The sequence below is a fragment of the Idiotropiscis lumnitzeri genome, chromosome 5 (genome assembly GCF_059441095.1).
Source record: "Idiotropiscis lumnitzeri isolate Australia: NSW breed Sydney's pygmy pipehorse chromosome 5, RoL_Ilum_1.0, whole genome shotgun sequence".
Taxonomy (NCBI): Eukaryota; Metazoa; Chordata; class Actinopteri; order Syngnathiformes; family Syngnathidae; genus Idiotropiscis; species Idiotropiscis lumnitzeri.
The window spans coordinates 27,882,473-27,904,775 of NC_142395.1; the positions used below are offsets into that span (position 1 = coordinate 27,882,473).

The 22,303-nt window shown below is 40.6% G+C and overlaps 2 protein-coding genes across 8 annotated transcripts in view; both read left to right on the top strand.

Annotated features, from left to right (window-relative positions):
• Positions 1-337: 337 nt before the first annotated feature.
• On the top strand, positions 338-7,087 carry sinhcafl (SIN3-HDAC complex associated factor, like). Of its 2 annotated transcripts, none has more exons than XM_088297320.1 (6): positions 338-472; positions 1,372-1,540; positions 3,826-3,925; positions 4,192-4,306; positions 4,989-5,148; positions 5,383-7,087. In XM_088297320.1, the coding sequence occupies exons 2-6, from the start codon at positions 1,413-1,415 to the stop codon at positions 5,573-5,575; spliced, it is 696 nt and encodes a 231-aa protein (XP_088153446.1). In that variant the 5' UTR covers positions 338-472; positions 1,372-1,412; the 3' UTR covers positions 5,576-7,087. The 2 variants fall into 2 exon arrangements, with proteins under 2 accessions (XP_088153446.1, XP_088153448.1); XM_088297322.1 differs by having other exon boundaries at positions 4,992-5,148.
• Positions 7,088-8,423: 1,336 nt separating this feature from the next.
• Positions 8,424-22,303, top strand: part of scube2 (signal peptide, CUB domain, EGF-like 2) — a 32,824-nt gene continuing 18,944 nt past the window's right edge. For 3 of the 6 annotated variants that reach the window (XM_088297075.1, XM_088297077.1, XM_088297079.1), the window contains exons 1-9: positions 8,424-8,724; positions 9,063-9,182; positions 10,607-10,732; positions 11,729-11,863; positions 13,708-13,833; positions 13,942-14,058; positions 18,357-18,446; positions 21,031-21,147; positions 21,891-22,013. In XM_088297075.1, the coding sequence (XP_088153201.1) occupies positions 8,637-8,724; positions 9,063-9,182; positions 10,607-10,732; positions 11,729-11,863; positions 13,708-13,833; positions 13,942-14,058; positions 18,357-18,446; positions 21,031-21,147; positions 21,891-22,013 (1,042 nt within the window). In that variant the 5' untranslated portion in view covers positions 8,424-8,636. The remainder of the gene's footprint in view (positions 8,725-9,062; positions 9,183-10,606; positions 10,733-11,728; positions 11,864-13,707; positions 13,834-13,941; positions 14,059-18,356; positions 18,447-21,030; positions 21,148-21,890; positions 22,014-22,303) is intronic. The other 3 variants (XM_088297078.1, XM_088297080.1, XM_088297076.1) reach the window with 2 other exon arrangements.

Genomic DNA, 22,303 nt, shown 5'->3' on the forward strand with positions numbered 1-22,303 from the left:
AGTATAAAGTGTATTTTCTTGCTCTATATAAGCTCTAAAGATTACCATTTTTACTAAAGCCCGCAAGTATCCATTTTGTTGAGTGCTTTTCTTTTAAAAATGCTCTACATGAGCCCTTTTGGGGGTAGAACTTGTAAACAAACTCGTTCGCGCCAAGTCAAATGGCTGTTTATCCTAAAAGTCGTATGCCAGGTGGCTTGTTGGTACTGTAGTTTTAAATCAGCATTCAACAACGCTCCAGTCGACCTGTTCACCACAACTCCCAGAATTCCGCTCTTCTGTACGTGTCTCTGATTGGTCGAGCCAAGTTCAAACCCTACGCCTGTACGCCTTATATGGTCATCGTGCACTCGCGCGCTTCATTCGGGCTTTTCATGCTAATCATATTTTAATGTCCAGCTGTATGCAGTCGTAGTAAGGAGCATGCGCAGTGCGTGACAAGAAAACGGCGAAGATTCAAAGTTTTTCTTCGGTAAGTCTCCGTTTAATTCCTTAACGTAGTGGTGACATTCGCGAAATGTTGCTAGTGTATTTAGGGTGAAGTAAACTGGGAGTGTTGTTTAATGTCGACTGTGTAGTTGTCGTCCATAGTGGCGAGTGAGCTGCACAAAGAGCCGCCGACAATGGAAGTGAATGGCAGCATGGCGTGGTGCGGGGAGCGGGCTAGCCAGCATGCTAACGGCTAACAACAATGAGCCGTATTTGGCGCTCTAGCGGGCAAAAGTTTGAATTTAAAGGGAACACCGATTCTCACGCGACGTTTCGCCTTTTGATCGACACTATCAACGCGAGTGGATAACTCCAAGTGAAACCTAAGTTGTTCATGTTGGAACCAAGTGTTTGATGTTTCAACAAATCGTCCCGAGTAGCTTTTTGTTTCTCCGATAGACGCGAGCTGCTGCTGCCTTTGCACTCGGACGTCGAATGACACCTCGAGACTTTTATAATGATATTTTCACTTTTTTTTTTTTACACGCGGGAATGTTACGTGTTCATGACTGTCTGCACAACCGATGTCGTTGTCAGTTGGTGGTGGACGTCGCGTTGCAGTTTGGGTTTTTAAAATCTTGTTTGCTTTCCTGTGAAGCCATAGTTGCGCTGCATTTAAATCGACATTGGATTGCTTGGATTTGTGAAAAAAGTGGCACAGTCAAGTCCACGCTTTTGTCTTCTGCTATCTAAGTATCTCAATTTAAGTATCACGTGTGTAATATAAAAACGACACATTCGTGTTTTAACGTGTGGTCGGTGCGGGGACCGCCCCCCTGCACAATGGTGGAGAGCGCCAGAGTGTGCAGCGCCTCCGCTCCTTGTGCACGACTAGTAGAACGAGCTCTCATTTGTGTGCGTGCGCGTGCGTTCCTCCTCCAGGTTCTTTAACGTGTGCACTGAGCTGCAAAAGAAGGAAGACTATGTTTGGCTTTCACAAGTCAAAGATCTACCGGAGTAACGACGGCTGCTGCATCTGCAAGACCAAGTCATCCAGCTCGCGTTTCACAGACAGCAGTCGATATGAAGACACGTTCCGGCTCTGTTTTGGGTAATATGTCACATTTATGTTGGTTTTCTTTTCTTGTTACTTGCTCGTGATTTTTCCAAGTCGACAAGTAAAGTAATATTCATTTTTCTTTAACTTTTTAGGTCATTTGTTTTGTACACTTTCTAGATAGAATCATGATTAAACTTATGTGCAACACATTTTAATTTAATCATTATTAAAGTAAGTGTATTTTCCTGCTTTGAAGCACATTGTTAATGTTTAAACAGTCCATAATGTTTGAGTGACTTTCAATTATTATATTTTATTAGGGCTGTATTTGGAGCTGCCACTAATTATTTTAATAACAACAAACTGTTTGTCTTTTTTTTGTGAAGCGAATTGATATAAAAAATCAATGTCAGTACCTTTATTTAAAAAATAGCCATTATTTGAAATAGAGAGTGCCGAAAATGCACAATGAATTGATTGATTGTTCCAGATTTTGTCCATAACATCTGTTTGAAAATGTTTCTCATTGTTTTCCCAACGTCAAAGCAGAAGTTTGCAAATGTCTTATTTTGATGAGCCTCAAAGATAATCGGCCCCTCCTTTCATGGACCGCTACAGAAACCTTTGTATTTTTACTGTTGACAGACTGTAATTCCAAGGATTTGGAAAGTTCAAGTTAAACAATAGCTCTAAATGATTCATTGGTTATCACACCAGTAGTCAATTGTGATCATCCATTGCTGCATTTTCAGATTTTAAGATTTAGCATCGAAACCAACGATTGTAATGCTCGTAGAAATTAACCCGTGTTGTCTTTTGAAATGATAGGGCACGCCTTAAATCCCGATTCAGCTGTATGAGCTTGCATTGCAACCAAAATATTGAATATTATTAGTAGTAGCAGTATATTATGTTAATTAAAAAAATCAACATAAGACTAAATGAAGATATAATTGTCTGCAGCCTCCAACTATGTCATGTGACTACTTTCCCTGGTAAGTCACCTGACCGAAGTGAGCAAAATTGGGATTAACGCTGCTTCAACTATATGAGGCGAGGAGGAAACATGCTTAGTACGACGGATGCCCTTGAAATTGCGGCCACTCTGAGCTCATTTAGGTCAGCAGTATGAGAGCAGAGACGGAACTCGTGCCGTTGCCGAGACCCAAACTACAATATTTGCCACACGTGCCTCAAAAAATTGATCATGATGGCAGTGCTCGGTGTGAAGTCAAGTCAAGTCAAGTCAATTTTATTTGTATAGCCCTTAATCACAGACAGTCTCAAAGGGCTTTACATAGCCACAATCGACATCCCCGATCTTAACCCCCAGGAGGGCAAGGAAAAACTCACAAAACCTCATTAGGGGAAAAGTGAGAAACCTTGAGAAGGGACCACAGATGTGGGAATCCCCCTTCCAGGATGACCAGGCTGCAATGGATGCCAACTGGGCAACATTTGACACATACAATGATGCTATGCAATAATAGATGAGATAATATAAGAGTCAATTGAATGAAGTGCTGCAGGAAGATGACTTCAGTGGAGTGGGTCCTCATCCAGGGCCGTAATATCCATGGCAGCATTTCCGAAGATGAGCCTTCGATCTTGTACCGGTCAGTTGGTGTAAATTCAGTACAGCCACTTCCAAGTGAATCGCCATCACCTAATTCGGGGAATTGGGAACAGAAAAGAAAGAACAGAAATAGCAAACAGGCCAACAAGTAGTTCAATGAAGTGCTGAAATATAAGGAAATCAGAAAAGGCGCTGCATGAAGACGACTTCGGCAGAGCAGGTCCCTTCCCGGTTCGTCAGTGCCGTAATCTTCAAAGCATGTCCCCATCACCTAATTCCCAAGCAGGGGAAGGAGGGGGCAGAAAAGAGAAGAAGCGGCAGTAAACAGGCCAACAAATAATTAAATTAGATGCTAAAGTATATAAATAAATTGATCAAATGTCGCGCTGCAGGAAGACGACATCACTGGAACAGGTGCATGCCCAGTTGGTCAATGCCTTAAACTTCCTAGTGGGTCACCGTCACCTAATCCCCCAGCCGGGGGAAAAGGGGGCAGAAAAGAAAACAAAAGAAAAAAAAAGCGGCAGTAAACAGGCCAACAAATATTTCAGCTAAATGCACAAGAGTATAAATGCGTCTTTAATAGTGTTTTGAACATTTCTACTGAGGTGGCGCCTCTAATATCTGAGGGAAGTGCATTCCAAAGCATTGGTGCCCGAATAGAGAACGCTCTAGAACCTGCGGACTTCTTTTTGGCTTGCGGGATCACTAAAAGACCAGCATGAAACGTTGAAAAGAACTTGAACTTGTGTATTGATAGGCTGTCTGAGGACCGTGTTGGCGACATCTGCAATGCTTGCGTGTTGTTGGTAAAGAGGTGGAAGAAACTACCCAATGGCTCCAAGAAAAACTGGAACCATGTAAGTACAAATAATTGCAGATTTCAATTAGATTTTGCTGGTGTCTGCACTTTGAGTATGGACTTTTCTGACATTTGAACTTGAATCTATCATTACTTTGGACTCCTTACGCTTTTAAATTGTAAGAGATTTTTTTTTTTTTGGTGTGTGTTTCATTTGTAAGAATAATTAGTGGTGGATGGTTTTTCTGTCACCTCTTCTTTTCACCTTTCCTTTAAAATCATGTCTTTGGTGATCAAACTTTTATGTTGTCTGACTCGATGCAGGTGGTGGATGCCAGAGCTGGACCGGGCTTCAAAGTGACCAAACCCAAAAAGATCAAGAACAGCGATGGCAAGAAGAAAAGCAAGCTGAAGAGGCTTCACAAGTTAAAGAGACAAAGTAAGTCCATTTTTGTGTGAGCAAAACACAAAGCGTGTCGGTGTTGGACGGTTCGATTTCCAAGATGTGACATCTGCTAATTTAAACCTATTGTTGCGTTTTCTTTATTCTTGGTTTGAGAAAACTTGAGGAATGACAGTGACAATATTTAATGGTCGGCCATTATAAATATGCAAATATGTCCTATATTATTAATATCCAAGCCAAACATTGAAATCAAACTATATTTCCATTTTTTGAATGGATATATTTCATTTTGGCAAGCTGAAACGCTTTAAATTGCTTCTCATTGTATCATGGGATGACCAGTTTTTCTAAATGTACTGTTAGTTAGATTATCCATAATCAAGGTTTCCCCAATATTTATCTTATAATGTGTAAAAAAAAAAAAAAACATGTTTATAAAATGCGCCATACCCACCAACAATGTTAAGTATAAACAATGAGGCTGAAATCTGATTGGATAAAAATGTACTTGACTTAATCTTACTGGAGGGCGTCAAGCCAAAAGAAATGCTACCAAATGGAGAGATTAGACAATTATGATACAATTTTCTGAAACAAAATATGAAAATTGTCAAATGCAAGTCGCGCTTTTTGATCGCGTTTAAGCCTTTGCTGATTTCACCCCCGTTGACATGAAACAACTCGCACCTCTTGACTGAATGTTTTGTTTTGCAAGCAGACTCGGACGCCCACAGCACCACGTCCAGCGTGTCTCCCGCCCAGTCGCCCAGCTACAGCAACCTGTCCGATGACGGCTCAGACATCGAGTCCAAACAACGGCGCTCTTCACCCTCCGCCTCGGCTTTCTCTTTCTTGGACCGCTCCTACTGGAAAAGGTGAGAGCGTTTTCATTAACGATAATGACCTTGATCTTTACCGACTCTGATGGACTGGTTTTCATGTGTTGTATAAATGTGAGGTGAAGGAAGTCACTGTCGCCATGGAAAAAAAAAAGTTTGATCACTACTGGAATAGTGCAGTCGCTGGAAATCATAAAGAAGTCTTGTCCAACTGAGTGAATGAGTCTTTTTTTTTTTTCCTCTCTCTCTCTCTTTTCAAATCATCTCCAGGCAAAAAGTTTGCTGCGGGATCGTGTACAAGGGCCGCTTCGGCGAGGTGATCATCGATCCTCGGGTCTTCAAGCCCTGCTGCAATTCCAAAACGCAGAAGACTCTGGCGCCCACGCAAGTTCCCTCCCTTCTTCCGGAAACACTCCCGCCACAAGTCCCGGAGGAAAGAAATATGGTGATGGCTCTCGTTTAACCTCGCAGGAGTTGTCCATGGAACTCACCCGGAATTCGTCTCCAGTGGCAGACTTCCCTTTTTCCATCTTCGTTAGATCGGTTGGTTAGATGTATTGGGTTGACTTTTGTATAGTTTTTTTTTTTAATACAAAACACAAAATCAAAAAAAAAAAAAAAAAAATCAATTTATGGGCATTAGTTTTATTTATAGGAGGAGGAATAATTCTGCTAAAACTCATTTGTTTATTTTTGGTTATCCTTGTGATTGGTGTTGTAAATATTTTGTCACTTTCATACATATCGAGACTGTTCTATTTTTCCATGATTTGCATTTTTGGAAAAAAAAACACCAGCTATTTCTAATCCTTTTTTTTCCCTCTGTGTTGGAGTTATTCCTTCACATGATGCTGCAAACTTTTATTCTGTCGTTGATTTCACATGTGACTTTTTAGTGGAGTACACACAAGGGTGGATGCTAGCGACAAGCAGGGAGAAAAATGAATTCAATTACATTTTAATATTTTTTTTTGTTGAAGAAATGAATTGCGATGTTTTTGGCAGATGAAGCATGTCACGAGTTTGAAACTTTTTCTTTTTTTTTTTAAAAACACTTGGAGCACATTGATCTGAATAGATGTGATTAGAAGATGCATGCAGTATGTTTCTCTGCCTTTTAGGGGGGAACAAATTGTGTATTTATTGCATTTGTACAGCCACCTTTTTTTTTTTGTAAATAGTTCCATGCAAGCAATTCTTGTTTGCAAGAATGGAAAACCACTACTTGGACTTTTTTGTGCTAGCTCACCCAGTTTACCATTCCAATTGACGATTATGCTAAAACACCATTCAAGTGCTCACGTGTATTTTTATTTGGTACAAAGTTCAGGGAAGTGTAATATATTCGAAATAGTGGGCGTAGGTGACTGCATGTGATTTGTCATGTCAACTGTCAAAAACTATGCAGACATTTTGAATGTGCGGCTTTTGGTCTCTTGTGGTTTCCTCCAGCATTAAGTGGCCTTGGTCCTGATTCTACCAAATTGAATTGTATACAAAGCCCATAATCACCATTAATTGTTATTGTCCCAAATATGTCTAATGTTCATGATGCTCAGGTTGCACTGTGATAGCCATGGCATGCTGTCTCTGCCCCCAGCACCCCCCCCTTTTTTTTGTAAACCATCTTAGTGGTGGCAGGGTTCTTTCATTTTATTAAGGTTCTCATGGAAAGGAGAATGGTTGGCTCCTTTTTAAACTGCTTGATAAGCTTTTTTTGCAGGTGCATTTTTTTTGTAAGTGAGATGTGCCTTAATGAATTACCTGACCTTGTCTTCTCATGTAATTTATATTTATTTATTGCAGAACTTTTTTTTATTGAGATAGCTGGTGTAGAGCGTTTTCCAAATGTTTTGGCGCACTTCCCTTGAACATGCAAACTTTCAATGTTTTTCCCCATTTTTGTACTTTATACTGTATCACCGTGTAGAGCAGTACTGTATTAAGCGAAAATAAAATAAAACGGTGTCTTTGAGATGTTTGTCTTTACCACTAGATGGCGCCAAATAACTATTAACAAAACAGCCGCGACCGTTCAAACCTGGTTGTGATTCACTTCGAAATGTACTAGATTGTATTTAATTGCCGGTATTACTCAAATTAAAAATCAAATATATTTAAATACTCGGGGCCCAGAAAGAGACAAACAGAGTTAACCTTAGAGCACAAAATCAGTAAAATACCCAATTGAGTAGGAAATACAAGAGTTTATATTCAGGGAAAACAGGGATGAATACGTTGGTCACGTGGAAACAGAAATTATGTGACAGTGACAAAGACTACGCCCAGACAAAGGTAAGTAATAAGGTAAGTTAAAGTTGTCCCAGAATTTGCACGTGATCTTTGACTCATATAATGGCTGTGAATAAACATCTATAGACGGGAATTTCCAAGGAAATTGATGTAATAAAAACATTTGGTCAATTTTGTATCAGTCCCTCAATTGTCAGAAGAAGTTGCTAGGACATCGTGCCTTCAACAGACATCCTAAAATGGTACCCGAATGCTTAACACTCACTTTTTGTAAGCGGTGTTCATATATCCTTTTAGGAAAAGAATCATACAAGGCGCAACTGTAACAATTATATTAACGAAATGCATTATACGACTTGCTTTACCAGTTTATGTAAAATGTTCATCTCCCTTAATCAAGGTTAGATTGCTCACAGCTTTGACGAAAGCTGGTGACATAATTGTAGGGTTTCCTGGTCCTTAAATTTTCTTGTTAGCATTCACGATTAAAAGGGATAGAGAACGCGCATTGAATCAAGGTAGCATCATCCCCTTTTGCAACGCTTTAAAAAACTACAAATAAGTAAATAAACATGGCGTTTAATTTGGGATGGATGGCTATTTATTGTGACTGCTTGAAGTTTCCGGTTGACTGGCAAAACTGAGTTGCTAAGCAACCACGTTGTTAGGTCAGCGTTCTAGCCATATTTACGTTTGGAGCTAAATTAGCAAACAACCGGAGCTCGTGGAAACCCATAATGTCGGGTGTACTAATTGTTTGCTTTTCTAAATTCGTAGTTTATTATTGCTGATTTTACAAAGCACACTAAACGTTTACAGCGCTTTACGAAGCCAAATTCCATCAAGTGACACAACACACACGTCGAACCGTAGATGGATTATTTCAGAATTAAAATACATTTTTGCTGAACGGAATTGGTGCTTTTATTTTGTGCATAGCTGTTTCCGGTTTTGTGCTTGTCAATACTTTACCTTGACACTGCGCCGCTTCAAAAGCCTTTCCTCTCTCTCCTCTCTCTCGCGTGTACGCGCACACGCGCACGCCCTCATTCTCGCTCCCTCGGGCATACACACACGCACACCGCCACACACACACGCGCGCACACACAGAGGCAGACCCACACATTCACTATTACTCACTCCTTTCTCTTTTCAAAAGGCCCTTGTGAGACAGATTGACAGGCTAGAATGAAAATGAGGCGGACGCTTGGTCACGACTCTAGTGCGTACGCGTCCTTTTGAGCAGACCTCTAAACTTGGATCGTATCACCATGGGAGCTATTTGGGCTACAAGGGACTTTTGTTTGTTTTTGCTCTTGTTAAATAGTCGCCAAAGCGCTGCGCTTCCAGAGATTCGAGGTGGGATTTATGGCGTGCGTGTATGTGCGTGCGTGCGCGTGTGCATTTATAGATAAATGCGTGTGTGCACGCGCGCGTGTTAATTTGTGCGTGTATACATGCGTGTGTATGTATGTGTGTGTGTGTGTCGGAAGACGGCTACTTTACGCACGCTTTCAAGAGTGCGCTCTTTTTCTTCCCTCTTGCCCAATTTACACGTTTACTTTATGATTGTGAAGCTAAACTACATCTGTCGTTTTCTCCAATGCGTTCGTTTTTACTTGATTACTTTGGCAATACTTTTTTTTTGCGTTCAGCGGTTGGCAATGCATGTTGACTGTGCTCTATGGTATTCCAAGCAGACCCATGTGCAGAGGGCAGTGATGGCTGTCACATAGATGCTATTTGTCAGACGACCCAGGGCTCATACAAGTGCATATGCAAAGCAGGCTTTAAAGGAGACGGCCAACACTGTGAAGGTAATGTGTGCACATAGCATCATATCAGGGGGGTCGTCAGGGAGGTCATTGAGGATTACCTTTCTCACATACTACTCAAATGCTCTCATGCACGGCACAGAAACATGGTAGTAGTGTGTAGATGAGCGTTTCAGCGTGGTTCAGTTGTGTATGAGACTGTTTCAGTGGTGTGTGACAGTGTTAGTAGTGTACATGAGAGCGTTTAGTGTGTATAAGTGTTTCGGTTGTGCATGTGAGAGCTTTTCAAATGTGTGTAGGTGCAATAAAATGTCACTCGTGTGTGTGAGTGCATATGTATGCATATATACAAGCATTTAAGTGTTGTAATGAGAGATTATTAGTAGAATATGGTCTACGTCAGCATTTCAGTGGCGTGTATGAGAGCATTTCAGTAGTGCAGATGACAACGTTGTGTGAGATCTTTCAATAGTGAACATGAGTGAAAAAATGTGACCAGAGTGGGAGTGCATTTCAATTGTGTGTGAGCGAAAATATTTCGCTGGTGTGTGTGAAAGTACTACTCATGAACCCATTTCAATAGTGTGAATGAGTTCATTTCAGCAGTCAGCGGGAGATCATTTCAGTTGTGTACATGAGAGCAATTCAGTACTGTGTATTGGAGCATTTCCATTGTGTGAGAGCTTGTTTCATTTAGTGTGAGTGTGAGAGTGCTTCAGTATTCAGTGTTACTGTGACGAATGGGAGCTTTTTAGAGTGTGTGCGTGTGTGTGGGTGTGTGTGTGTGTGTGTGTGTATGTTCACGTGTTTTAGTAGTGTTCATCAAACCATTTCATTAGTGCGCATGAGACTGTTTATGTGAGAGCATTTCAATAGTGCATGTGAATTAAAAGTTAGTGTGTGTGAGTGAAAAGAGTTCAGTTGGTGTGCTTGAAAACGTTCAGTAGCTTGTGAGAGCGTTTCAGTTGTGCGTATGAGAGCAATTCAGTCGAAATGTGAGAGCATTTCAGGAGTGTTTGACATTGTTTCAGTACTACGAATGAGAGCATTTCTGTAGTGTGGATCAGAGTGTTTCAATTAGTGATGGGGAAATGAAGCTTCAAATCTGCTTCATGAACCGGATGTAGTCATTTTGGACTCCTGTAGATGGCACTCTCTGTACAACATTGGGCTGAAAGCGCAACGAATTACCATTTTTAAACCAACGTTGCCATCTAGAGGACTCCAAAATACAACAGCTGGTTCATGAAGCAAATTTGAGGCTTCACTAGTTTCAATATTATGTATGAGCGTTTCAGTTTCATGCATATGAGAGCAATCGACTTGTTTCAGTGGTGTTTGTGAGAGTATTTCCCTGTCGACCTTCCTAGCTTAGCATCATTAGCCAACGCTGACCTTCTGGCAAATGAGCTGTACTGTACTCCTGTTGCTCAACCTCAATGATTTATGTGCCGCTCACTCCCCAGACATTGATGAATGCGACTTGGAGTACAATGGCGGCTGTGTACACGAATGCAACAATATACCAGGAAATTATCGCTGCACTTGTTACGACGGCTTCAATTTGGCCCACGACGGTCACAACTGTTTAGGTAAGCTCAGCTGGGGGCGATTTTGATGGCACACATCGCATTTGTGTTGGCTCCGTGCGAACTTTCTCACACTGACTCGGGAGTTCTTTTTTTTGCTTTCAAAATCGCACACAGAGAGAAAATGTAACCTAATACAAATAGTTTTGGTTTTGTTCATGCGCTGTCTCAAAAGTCAGATAAATATTTATGTCTGAAATGAAATGAAAAAGCTGTATTTATCGGAGGTTTGGGACAATCAACAAAACAATGTGGTGATGGATTTGCATTTGCTGATTGAGTTGAACCAATGAGTCTAAACCAGGGGGTGTCCAAACTTTTTCCACCAAGCTCAACACAAGGGCCGCTTTGACATTTTTAACAATTGTATCTGAAGTCCACGGACGAATAGTGCGTGCTACTGGAATTATGATATCTGCCTGGCAACACCTAGCTGAATTCTGATTGGATAAAAACTCTCACTAAAAATACAACGCTAGGATATAATATGACATCACTGTGAAGGATATGATCATGATTTCTTGATTATGTTAGGCCAGCAGAGAAGGCCTTGAAGGTCTTGCCTGACTGCAGCAACTTCAGAAAACAGGGAAGACGTGATTGGTCGTTGTCATTTTCAGTCGACAGAAGTGACAAAAGGGCTGAGGAAAAATGATTAAACTCATATTCCACAAACGGATTAATCATAATGCTGTGTTAAGACATGTAAAGGCACACAACATTTTATTCCAAATAATCTTTTGGGGGTTGACTTCCCCTTTAATGTTGGACAAAGTTTTTTATCTTGTTCTCATTTTGTAAATCACAGAAACCCGAAATTTCAACAGGGGTGTGCAGACTATGTATACACACTGTATATATTGGCTGCTGCCAAATCTTTCATTTTAGTAGACCACAATGTGCTAAAAAATGGATGACGGCCCCAAATTCCCCCGGGTGGTGGTTTGGACACCCCTGGTCGTAAACACCCCCATGAATGGCTCCGACTTTGAATTTTAGATGTGGACGAATGCAAGTTCAACAACGGCGGCTGCCAGCACACTTGTGTCAACACCATGGGCAGCTACGAGTGCCGCTGCAAGGACGGCTTCTTCCTCAGCGACAATCAGCACACGTGCATCCACCGCTCGATTGGTGAGTATGCGACACGCCCACAACGCACGTGTGATCATGGATGGAAAACCGATTCAACATTAATTCCATCTCTTTTACATTTAGATAATGACATGCAAATAAATATACCTCAACAAAATTGGCCAAAAAATTGATGACTGGTTTTTGCCAATTCTTCTCTCTGTTTTAAACGATAAGGGAGCAAACAAGAAATTATTTACACATGTGTTTTTTTTTTTTTAATAAGCAGTTATTCCAATTTTATTTTGCCCAAAACTTCTTATCCATCATAATATGCTTTTTGTCCTCACTCGTAAGACATTTCAGGTATTAAGAGAATTACTGCACTGTGTCAAATTGATAAAGTTTTTTTTCTCTCTGCTAGTGCCACGTTTGGCCGACTTGTTGCAATTTAAAGTTATAATCATATTAATACAATTAATTAAAAGTGTCTTCAGTAGTGGAAAAACACATCTAGACAATAAAAGTCATATTCTTTATGCTCTGCATAGAACAACTAATATTAGTGCCGTCCTGATAAGCTCAGAGAGGAGCTGAGAGGTCTCAATGTACCGATATTTGAATCTCACTTGAGTTTGAGGCAGGTCATATACCCTGCTGCAATACGATTGGCTACTAGTTACCAAGGCTATCAAATAAATGATCAAACGACTTTCCATACACACGCGCATCTCTCATTACAAACTCTTAAGTGAGATTTGACGATGCTCGTGTCTCGTTGTGAGTAACAAATTCTCATACAAATTCAAAACTGAGACCTGACAGTTTCAGCTGGCTTCCATTCTCCTTCGCTTTTCATCCGCCGCGGCAACACGCTGTGGGAAAAAAAAGGATGTCTGCATCCCCGAGAACAAAACAAGTTAATAAGTGCAACACTCGCCCCCGTGTGCTCTGTGTCACACATCACACTGGAGCGCCTTTGTGCTCGCCACTCCATCGGGTCCTGACAGGCCTTTTAAAATCCCGAGGACCTGGCTACTCAGCTGTGACCCATCTTTACAAATGCTCCATATCTCATTTTCCAGCTGAAAGCATCAAGGAAGCCCGGTTGCGCACACAACAACCGTTTGACCGCGTCCTCTCTGGAACCGCGTATTCACGGATGTGAACATAATTCAACACACTTTACACCAAGCAGCAGTTTGGAAAATGGTGAACACGTCATCTCTAGTTGATGTTTAGTGTCAAACTAAACAAAGCCAGTTACACGTATTTAAAACAATCATATAGTTGAGCCTCTCAGTCTGCTAGCTTGATACGATGCCGCGGTGCATCACATTCAATAAAGTTAATTAAGTTATTCTGTATCCCACTTGAGTACATGATTGGCTGCTGCAAAGAGGCATGGGTTGCTGAGACCTCAAGTGGGATTCATATTAATGCTGTTCAATGAATAGTGTATCTGGCTGCCGCTCTTATACTGCCCCCAGGTGGCCAAAGTGTACAACTATTTAATTCCTTTTAATTCAATTTAATATGTCATTACTCTGTGACTATATAAAGTACAATTATGGAGTGCTATTTTTTTCACGTTATAATTTTTGTTGTACTTTTCGGGTTGACCGGAACGGATTACAGTCATTTCCATTCATTTCAATGGGAAACGATGATTTGAGATACATTTTGTTTTTAGCTAGTCTCGGAATGAATTCCACTCTTATCGCAAGGCACCACTGCATGCTCTTAGCTCAAAATAACATGCCAGTTCATGTTTTTGGATTGTTCCAAAGCGTGTGAACAATCAGCCCTGTGCTAATCTCTCAGTATGAGCGCCGTTTGTGTGGAGCCGCTCGCTCACTGTCGGAGTCTCGATGAGCCTCATTGTGTTCCTCTGTGCATCCCAGAGGGCCTCAACTGTATGAATAAGGAGCATGGCTGCGCCCACATCTGCAAAGAGACGCCCAAGGGAGGCGTGGCCTGCGAGTGTCGTCCGGGGTTCGAGCTGGCGCGCAACCAGAGAGGCTGCATCTGTACGTGTGAAGCTTTCGCTCCGCCACAAACCCACACATGCACACACATTTGAGGGCTTACAATTGCTGACTGTGTGGCTCATAGTTGCGTGTTGTTGACCCCCGTAGTGACGTGTAACCATGGCAACGGGGGGTGCCAGCACACCTGTGAGGACACGGATGATGGCCCCATATGCAAGTGTCACGTCAGGTACACTCTGCAGCCTGACAGAAGGTCATGTGTCGGTAAGTCTTTCAGCCTTATATTCTTGTTTGTGTATGTCAGAACAAACACACACACACACACACACACACACACGTAATATTTGCAACAAAATGCTAAATGAGGGCTTTAACGTAAAAGCAAACAGTGGAACCTTTGTTTTGAACCCCATGGGGTCTTTTTTTTCCTTTTTTTTTTAATATGCGACCTGTATAAATCTTGCGTAGCGCGTGGTGTATCTCTGTGCACAAACGGATTAGACCCGATGGTAATTTCGCAGACAAGCGCAAAGGGGAGCAGCGCTGCTGTGGGAGTGGTCACAGCCGACTTCAGTCATGACCAGTCAAAGCGATAAACGTGGCTCCATTCATTCCCTTAAATGTTGCCCGTCGCAGGAGAGTCTGGTAGCGCATCTGGGCTGTCGAGTGAGCACTTGGACACCTCTCCACTAGTGATGGGAAAATGAAGCCTCAAATTTGCTTCATGAATCAGTTGCTGTATTTTTGAGTCCTCTAGGTGGCACTGTTGCTTTAAATGAATGCTTTAAAAAAATGACAATGGATTGTTTTCAGCCCAATGTTGAACAGAGAGTGCCACCTAGAGGAGTCCAAAAATACTACAATTGGTTCGTGTAGCAGTTTTGAAGCTTCATTGACCCATCACTACTCTCCACCCTTTATCTACTTCCCCCAAAGCTGTGTTGTCTAGTGAATTAGAAAAGATTATTTAACGATTCAAAGGGTTTGTTGTCCGCCGTTCACATACGGTATTTACAAATAAAATACGTATGACATACCGCAACATGTATGTCAACGGAGCTCAGAATCTGCCTGTGCTGTGATCAAATTATAATCATTTAGTATAACAATCTGTGTCAAAAGCAAAATTAGAGTATGTTTATTAACTGAACAGGCAATTTTTTTAAACTTTTGTAACCTTCTTAATAGATTCCATGAAAGTCTGTGGTCGTGAAGTCCATTTCTATCGTGGCTTAAAATCTGCTTTATAGAAAGATCATGTAGTTTTTCTCCCCGCTCACACGCATTTCAACTCTTATTAAAAGACACATTTCAAAGTATTCCTTTACACCCGTTCTCACCCTCTCGCCGTCAAGAAATGGTAGACGATTGCATAACATCACTTTGAGGAACCGCAAAGAAGAATCGCGCTCGCACGGTTCTCCAAACAAGATACAAAGCAAGCTTGCTTTGAGCTGTTTATTTCTCACTCTTAGTTGAAGTTTAAAACTGACAAAGAACAAAAGAGAAAAGAAAAAACGCATTAAGGATATCGAGGTTATATGAACATTTTGAATAAATGTTCAAACTGGCCAAAAGTGGCACTAGCCGCGGGAATAAATGTACGTAGTAAGACACAATCGTTTTAAAAGTGAGCACTGTTCCTTCAACTTGTGTATGAATTTCCTTCCTTGTGAGGACAACGTGTGTACGAGTACATGTACCTAAAAATCAAAGATAGTCGATAAATGGTCAAATGACTTCCCACAGTTTGGTCTTTCCTCGTTTCAATGCATACAACTTGCTATCTGGAATTAGAATGAAGTTTTCAAGTACAATATATACCAGCTGTAACGTTTTCCATTACACGGTATTGTTGTCCCATACGGGAGCTGTTTAAAAAAAAATAAAAATAAATCTGCCTTGACAAAGATAATAATGTCGGTCAGTTGTTTTACATTTAAAATGATCTTATTAAAAAATAAGTCACAGCAACTTTTTTTTGCGGTTCAGCTTCTATTTGTCTAGTCTTTCAGCGAATTAAGAGCTGGCAAACCATCAAAGCTGTAATTGCTACGCGAACTCCCTAAAGATTAATATTCCATTAAAGTTGGAGTTTAAGCTATAAAAAGCACGCAGAGCCCCTGGCGGCTCAGTCAAGTGTGAATTCATGCTATGCAGACTATGCAGACACAAATGTGCAGAGTTTCATCGGATATCACATGCGGTACTTTCCAAAGATACCAAATGTGTCAAGATTCATTTTGGCTGAATGTGTATGAAGTTGTACAAAAGGCATCCAGAATATTTCCATTTGGTGGAATGGCGCAGCTATCAAAACAGATATTGTGAGTGGGGCTAAGGATCTTTTCCAACCTCAGCCTGACACAGGGGAGAAGGGAACAGGGCAAAAGTGCTTGTTAAAATACTTTTTCAGTGTGTTTTGTCATATTCCCTGTCAAAATAGAACGAAAAGTCCACCGCAAGTTGACGAGGGCACCGGCCCCCGGCCAGCTTAGTTTCAAACTTTGTTTCTTTAGTCAAGCAGAGCTTATTTTGATGAATGAATGAAAACACGGTAGCTCGGGAAAGCTTTCTGAGTGGAGCATGAAGGATAGGGATCAGGCTGCAGATATCAGGTGATATCGTACATGTGTGTGTGTGTGTGTTAGGTCCAAGCATATCTGTGCAGCCTTGTTTCCAAATTGGGTCTCCTGTTGTGCTGAGATAGGCACACACACACGCGTCGGAAAAAGCGAACATGCTGCGTGACGAGCACTGACACCAGCGGTACTGTCTTATGGATGTATGACGTTTGTTTTGTTTTTTTTCATAATTGTTGACTCATAACATGAAAATTGAGCAAATTATTACTCCCATAAAGCATACCAGCAATGAGCTACTGAGAACTGCCGTGGGATCACTTCATAATGTGCTTTTTTTTTTTTTTTAAACTCAAGTGCAATTAAGTGGAAGATGATCAGAATCAGAATGCCGTTTATTGTCCTTGTACTCAGTGTACGACGAGATTGGAGAGCTCCCCTATCCAGAAAATAATTTCATTATATATATCAATTAAATGAATTAATGATTAAATAATTAAAATAAAAAATAAATATGAAAATGAAAGCCTTGAGAGCTCCCCTCACCAGAAAATAATTAAATTCAATATATCAATTAAATGAATTAATGATTAAATAATTAAATAAAAAATAAATATAAAAATGAAATAAATATAACGCATTGTACATTAGAATAATAATAAAAAAAAACATATATTGCTCAAAATATATGTCACAAGCGAGATATATTGAGTTATTCGAAACCTGGAAGCAAATGATAAATCAGAGAAATTTCAAAATAATTCTGAAGAAAACAGAATTCATTCAGAACAAGCACTGCTCACACCTCATCGATTTTTTTTTTCAGAGTTCCAAATGTTTTTCTTGCATGCAGAAATATTTTTTTGTGTTGTCGGTAGCAGTCCATTGGTTTAATAGGTGCAACACATTACACACACACATGCACACACACACCATCTCTGACCCAAAACCTCGACCCAATGCACCCCTCCAAATAGTCTTCCCGATTTTTCCCATTTACAGTCACGTTCATCCGATAGCACAGCCAGTCGACATTCTTTGAAGCTGACACAGAAAAATAAAAACAAAGTGGAAAAAACCCAAAAAGTATATTCGCTGAAGCTAGATTTCCCAATCTACAGCTGTAATAAAAAGTCTACACACCTCTTCAAACATCAGGTTTTTGTGATTTATACAAATGAAACCTAGATAAATGATTTAAATATTTTTCAATGAGAAAAGAAAAGAGAGAGGAACTAAATGGCTAGAATAGAGCTTTTGCACAAGTCTGCACACCCTCTTGTAACTGGGACATGGTTGTGCTCAGAATTAATCATAATAATAATTTTTTTCCTTTCTAGCAGAAGCCGGAGGGTTTAATGCAAACACTGACGGCGATTTTGAACTGTTCATAATTCCCTCCGATTTAAGAAAAATAATCCCGAAGCATTATATGGCGACCGCCATGCTTCACCCCAAGTACGGTATTTTTCGGGTGATGAGCAGTGTTGCTTTTGGAATTGCCTAAAAATGAAAAATGTACAATACGTCAGGTTTGAGGCTTGAGATGTCAGGAAAGGTTTGCTCGAACATCTGAAATGTATTTGTGATGAATCCGTGGCACCGTTTTTGCGAGCAGGTGTGTACGAACTCCCATGAAGCAAAATGTGAACCGCACACCTATGCCACCACATTATTTCAGTTGTTTATTTGCATTTCCCCTCTCAAAAAGATTGAAACAACATTCTTAATTGAGTTCCACAGGTTGCGGATCACATTAATAACGGGAAAAGCTTCGAAATGATTTAACTCGGTCCCATTTTTTTTACATCATAAAATCTTGGCATTCGGACAGGGTGTGTGGACTTTTTCTATCCACGGTTCATGTTTGTGCTGCACGTTGAATGGCTATTAGAGCTCATCATGACTTTCTTTGTTATGCCCAAAGCAGTATGTGTGACTAGTGAGTGTGTGCCCTAAGCTCTAAGCTTTGTGTCGCAGAGCGAGACGAGGCCACCCCCGAGTCGTCGGACCACAACGCCACGTCCTTCGCCGAGGTGGACAAACGGGTCAAGCGGAGGCTTCTGATGGGTAATATAGCAGTCGGTCCTTTGGCGTGTGTGATGGCATGCGGAGCTGCCAGGAAGTGCTGGGCGTTGAAGAGGCCAAAACGTCTAGTAAACCGGAGCATTCCTCAGCCTTTTGAGCAAACTGTGAAATGACTGCACACTCACCGTCTCGCCCACTGCTTCTCCCCGGAAAAATATGCACTTGTGACAGTGTGGCACATTTCACATTTTCCTTCCATTTGGGAAGGCTCGAGTGTGAAAGCCTTGACTCGACACTTTGGATTTGACGGATTCTCAGGTCACGCCTTACATGTTAGTCATAAAACGCTGCTAAATGTGTGGCTACCATATGAGCTCTTTCAAGTTCATAAGCGACCGTAAATCAAAAAATGGCAACACTCAATTAAATCCCCTCTATCGAGACTTTATTGTCAAATAATCATTTAATTAGTAGCTATTGCTCACTCTAAGTTGAGGGCTTTGCAGGCCGCATTGTCGCTTTGGTTTTGCCCAGAGTGCTGTTATGACTGAAAGCATATAAATGAATAATCGCCATGTTGAATGATGACATAGTAACAACAAATTGATGCAGAACTGCTCTAGAAATCAGAAGTCAAGGGAAATTGTAGCAATATCACATGACCAAAAGTGAAGACAATTTTTAATTTTGCTATGGATCATGGAAAGAAACATGAAGGAGATGCGCATGATTTACATTTGTGGGCCACAGGAAATTATGTGGCACCCCGGGCTCGCATACTGCACCCACCGAACTATAAGGTGCACCCGCATATAAGCCGCAGCAACTTTTTGGGAGAAAAAAATAAAAATATATATATATATATATACAAGCCACACCAGGCTATAAGCCGCAGTTTTATATATTAAAAAAATGAGTTGTTTACTGCATGTACAGAACGATTTTTTCTACTGTGAATGCACATTAAGGTACATCAACAAATTGTTAAAACAGTGCCTTTTAACACGTCAACAACTTTCATAATTAAAACAGAACAGACCCACGAGAAAATAAATTTTTTTTTGATTTATTTAGTGTATTTTTCGAACTATAGAGCGCCCCTAGTGGTAAAAGAAAAATCCACAGAAAAGCCGCACCGTTGTATTTGCCGCATGGTTCAAAATCGAGGAAAAAAGTAGCGGCATATCGTCGGGAAAATACGGTAGTTGAAATAATTGGAATCTGTTGCTTTGTCCAGTAGAACCTCGGTTTTTAATCCTTTCTCGAAACTCTGAGTAAAACTGAATGGTACAAAATCCAAAGCATTATTTCCAATAGGAAAGAATGTGAAACAAAGTTATCCGTTCCAGATACCCAAAAAATATCGAATCAGTTTTTATTTTATTAACAACTCAAGGAAATAACAACCCAGACAGACAAGTTGGGGCAACATTGGCGGCGAACCAGCCTGCCAAAAATCAGGCCTTCAAAATAAAAGCACGCCAGTATAAAAATAGTCTCACTACACTTAATTAGGCCGTGTTGTGGCTTATTTAGCAGACACCCTTCAACTTTTTTTGTGCTTGTTTATGTGTGACTGATAAATAAGCCGTCATGTGGTCCTTGAAAGTATGGTGAAAACGTTTTGTTATACGCTTGGCTTTTATTTAGAAAATATGATTTTGCCTGAGGGTTATTGCTTTGACTGAATAATGTTTCTTTGGCCAACATGTCTTGCCATCTGTCGAATTGCAATTTTTTATACAATTTACGAAATGCTTCGGATGAACGTGCATACATTCTGGGAAATGAGTGGCTGAGTCACGGGTTATTTTTGTATGAGAACCAAGCAGATGTACGAACACCGGGTTGAGATTTCGAATTTTTTTTAAAAAAATCATCCAAAATTGAATTGTACGAACACGAGGGCGGATGAAAACCGAGGTTCCACTGTTTATAAAATATATTCTTGATTTATTAGCATAACACTCATTCGAGCTATGATTTCCAAAGTGTGCTACCTCTCGTGATACGAAGAATCAATGAATAAATGTTCAAATGTGTCATGTATGTTTTTGGTTTTTTTTAAATCCAGTCCAATCCATTTGTTAAGTACTGCTTAGTCATATTTAACTTTTTGGAGGATGCCTGGCAGGCTACTTTTCTCGTTTTCTTTGTAGAGACAGATTTTTTTTTTGTTTCACTCTGCATGTCTGCCTTAATGTTACGTCCGCTGACTCGATTCCTGACAACAATGTGTTCTTTGCAAGGACAACTTCAAGTGGTTCCAAAGATCATTGACAAAGTGTAACATGACCTTTTTGGTTCCTCACCCACAACCGCAGTGCTATGCAAAGCCACTTGAGCATTTATTCCATATCCTTGATAGCCATCCTACAGTCCTTTATGTAGTATACACTTCCTCACTAGTTGTGTATTAGTAATAACATGGTAATTACCATTAATGATTTCCCCCCACTGCTGGTATGCGCTAAATTTGACCCACTAGTCGAACATTAAGGTGGAAGTCAAGTATTGAAGTTTTCGTTATCTTCGATATCCAGTTTAAGGTCCATGTGCTCGTATTCTCTTGTGTCTATTGTGAAATTTCATCTTTCTCATCAAACTGCATCCTGTGTCCATGCAGAGACCTGTGCAGTCAACAATGGCGGGTGCGACTGCACTTGTAAAGACACATCGACGGGCGTGCGCTGCAGCTGCCCCGTTGGCTTCACCCTACAGCCGGATGCCAAAACGTGCAAAGGTCCGCCTGCCGCTCATAGCAGCCCCACCGATGACACTCAGTTGTCTGTTGTTGAGAATGTGTGAAAATCCACATTAGAAGAACAAATATGTATTCCTAGTCATGTTTTTCCACACACAGGAAATTTCTGCCCATAAGTAGTAATACGGGCAATCATGGCTCATCTTCACTAAACAGGTGATGTCATTTTCAGTCAACAAAAAAGACAAAATGGCCGCCTCCTGAGATGGTTAAAAACGGGTGAATTCTGCTGCTTAACTCATATTTCACAAACACAACATTTATCAGAATGCCATGTTTAGATGGGTGAACATTTAATTACAAAAATATTTTGGGGGGGGGTGTAGGTGACTTCCCCTTTAAGATGGATATCGTGGCTATTGAATAAAAGCTCAAATGGCTGCCAGTACAATCATTTAAAATCTTTGTCAAGCTCGTTGGACAACTACATGTGACTGTATGGAAAACTAGTGCTGCTACTATCACGTTCCAGGAAGCTACTAGTGTGTGACACATTCTTACTAGTTAGGCCTACTAGTTTTAGTAGTACAGCACATGAAGGTTAAATTATGTCCTAGTGGCATTGGTAGTGGCACAATATTATGAGTATAAAGAATCCGTCATTCTACCTGTATGTTGAATAGTAGTCTCAAACGTCTAACTCGTGAAGAAAAAGAGGATACAAGTACATGCTGCATGTCAAGTTAATGGAATAAATGCTTTCCATACGCTTTTGCCGGCAGACATCGACGAGTGCGAGCTTCAAAACGGCGGCTGCGATCATTTCTGCAGGAACACCATCGGCAGCTTTGAGTGCAACTGCAGGAAAGGCTTCAAGCTGCTGACGGATGAACGCTCATGTCAAGGTACGACCTGCACCTTGGCGCAATCCTCCCAGAACAGCAATTTGTTTGAATTTAGTAAGTAATGGAAATTGGAATAATGTGTTGTAGGGTCCAAGTAATGTTTGGCAAAATAACATTTAAAAATGTTTTACGGGCTGACAATTGAAAAAAATAATTCCGGTAGTTGACTACTAGTAATAAAAAAAAAATAAATAAATAAATAAAAAACACAAGCATTCATGAATATATGAAATTTATGAATTCAAATTAAAATAGAAAAATGTAATATGACTACCTGTATATCTGGCGTC

What these genes read in the sequence shown, in the direction of transcription:
- sinhcafl (XM_088297320.1), top strand. Translation starts at nt 1,413, where the DNA reads ATGTTTGGCTTTCACAAGTCAAAGATCTACCGGAGTAACGACGGCTGC. An exon ending in CCAAGAAAAACTGGAACCAT is followed by an intron (nt 3,926 to 4,191) that starts GTAAGTACAAAT and finishes GACTCGATGCAG; the next exon opens with GTGGTGGATGCCAGAGCTGG. An exon ending in GACCGCTCCTACTGGAAAAG is followed by an intron (nt 5,149 to 5,382) that starts GTGAGAGCGTTT and finishes AATCATCTCCAG; the next exon opens with GCAAAAAGTTTGCTGCGGGA.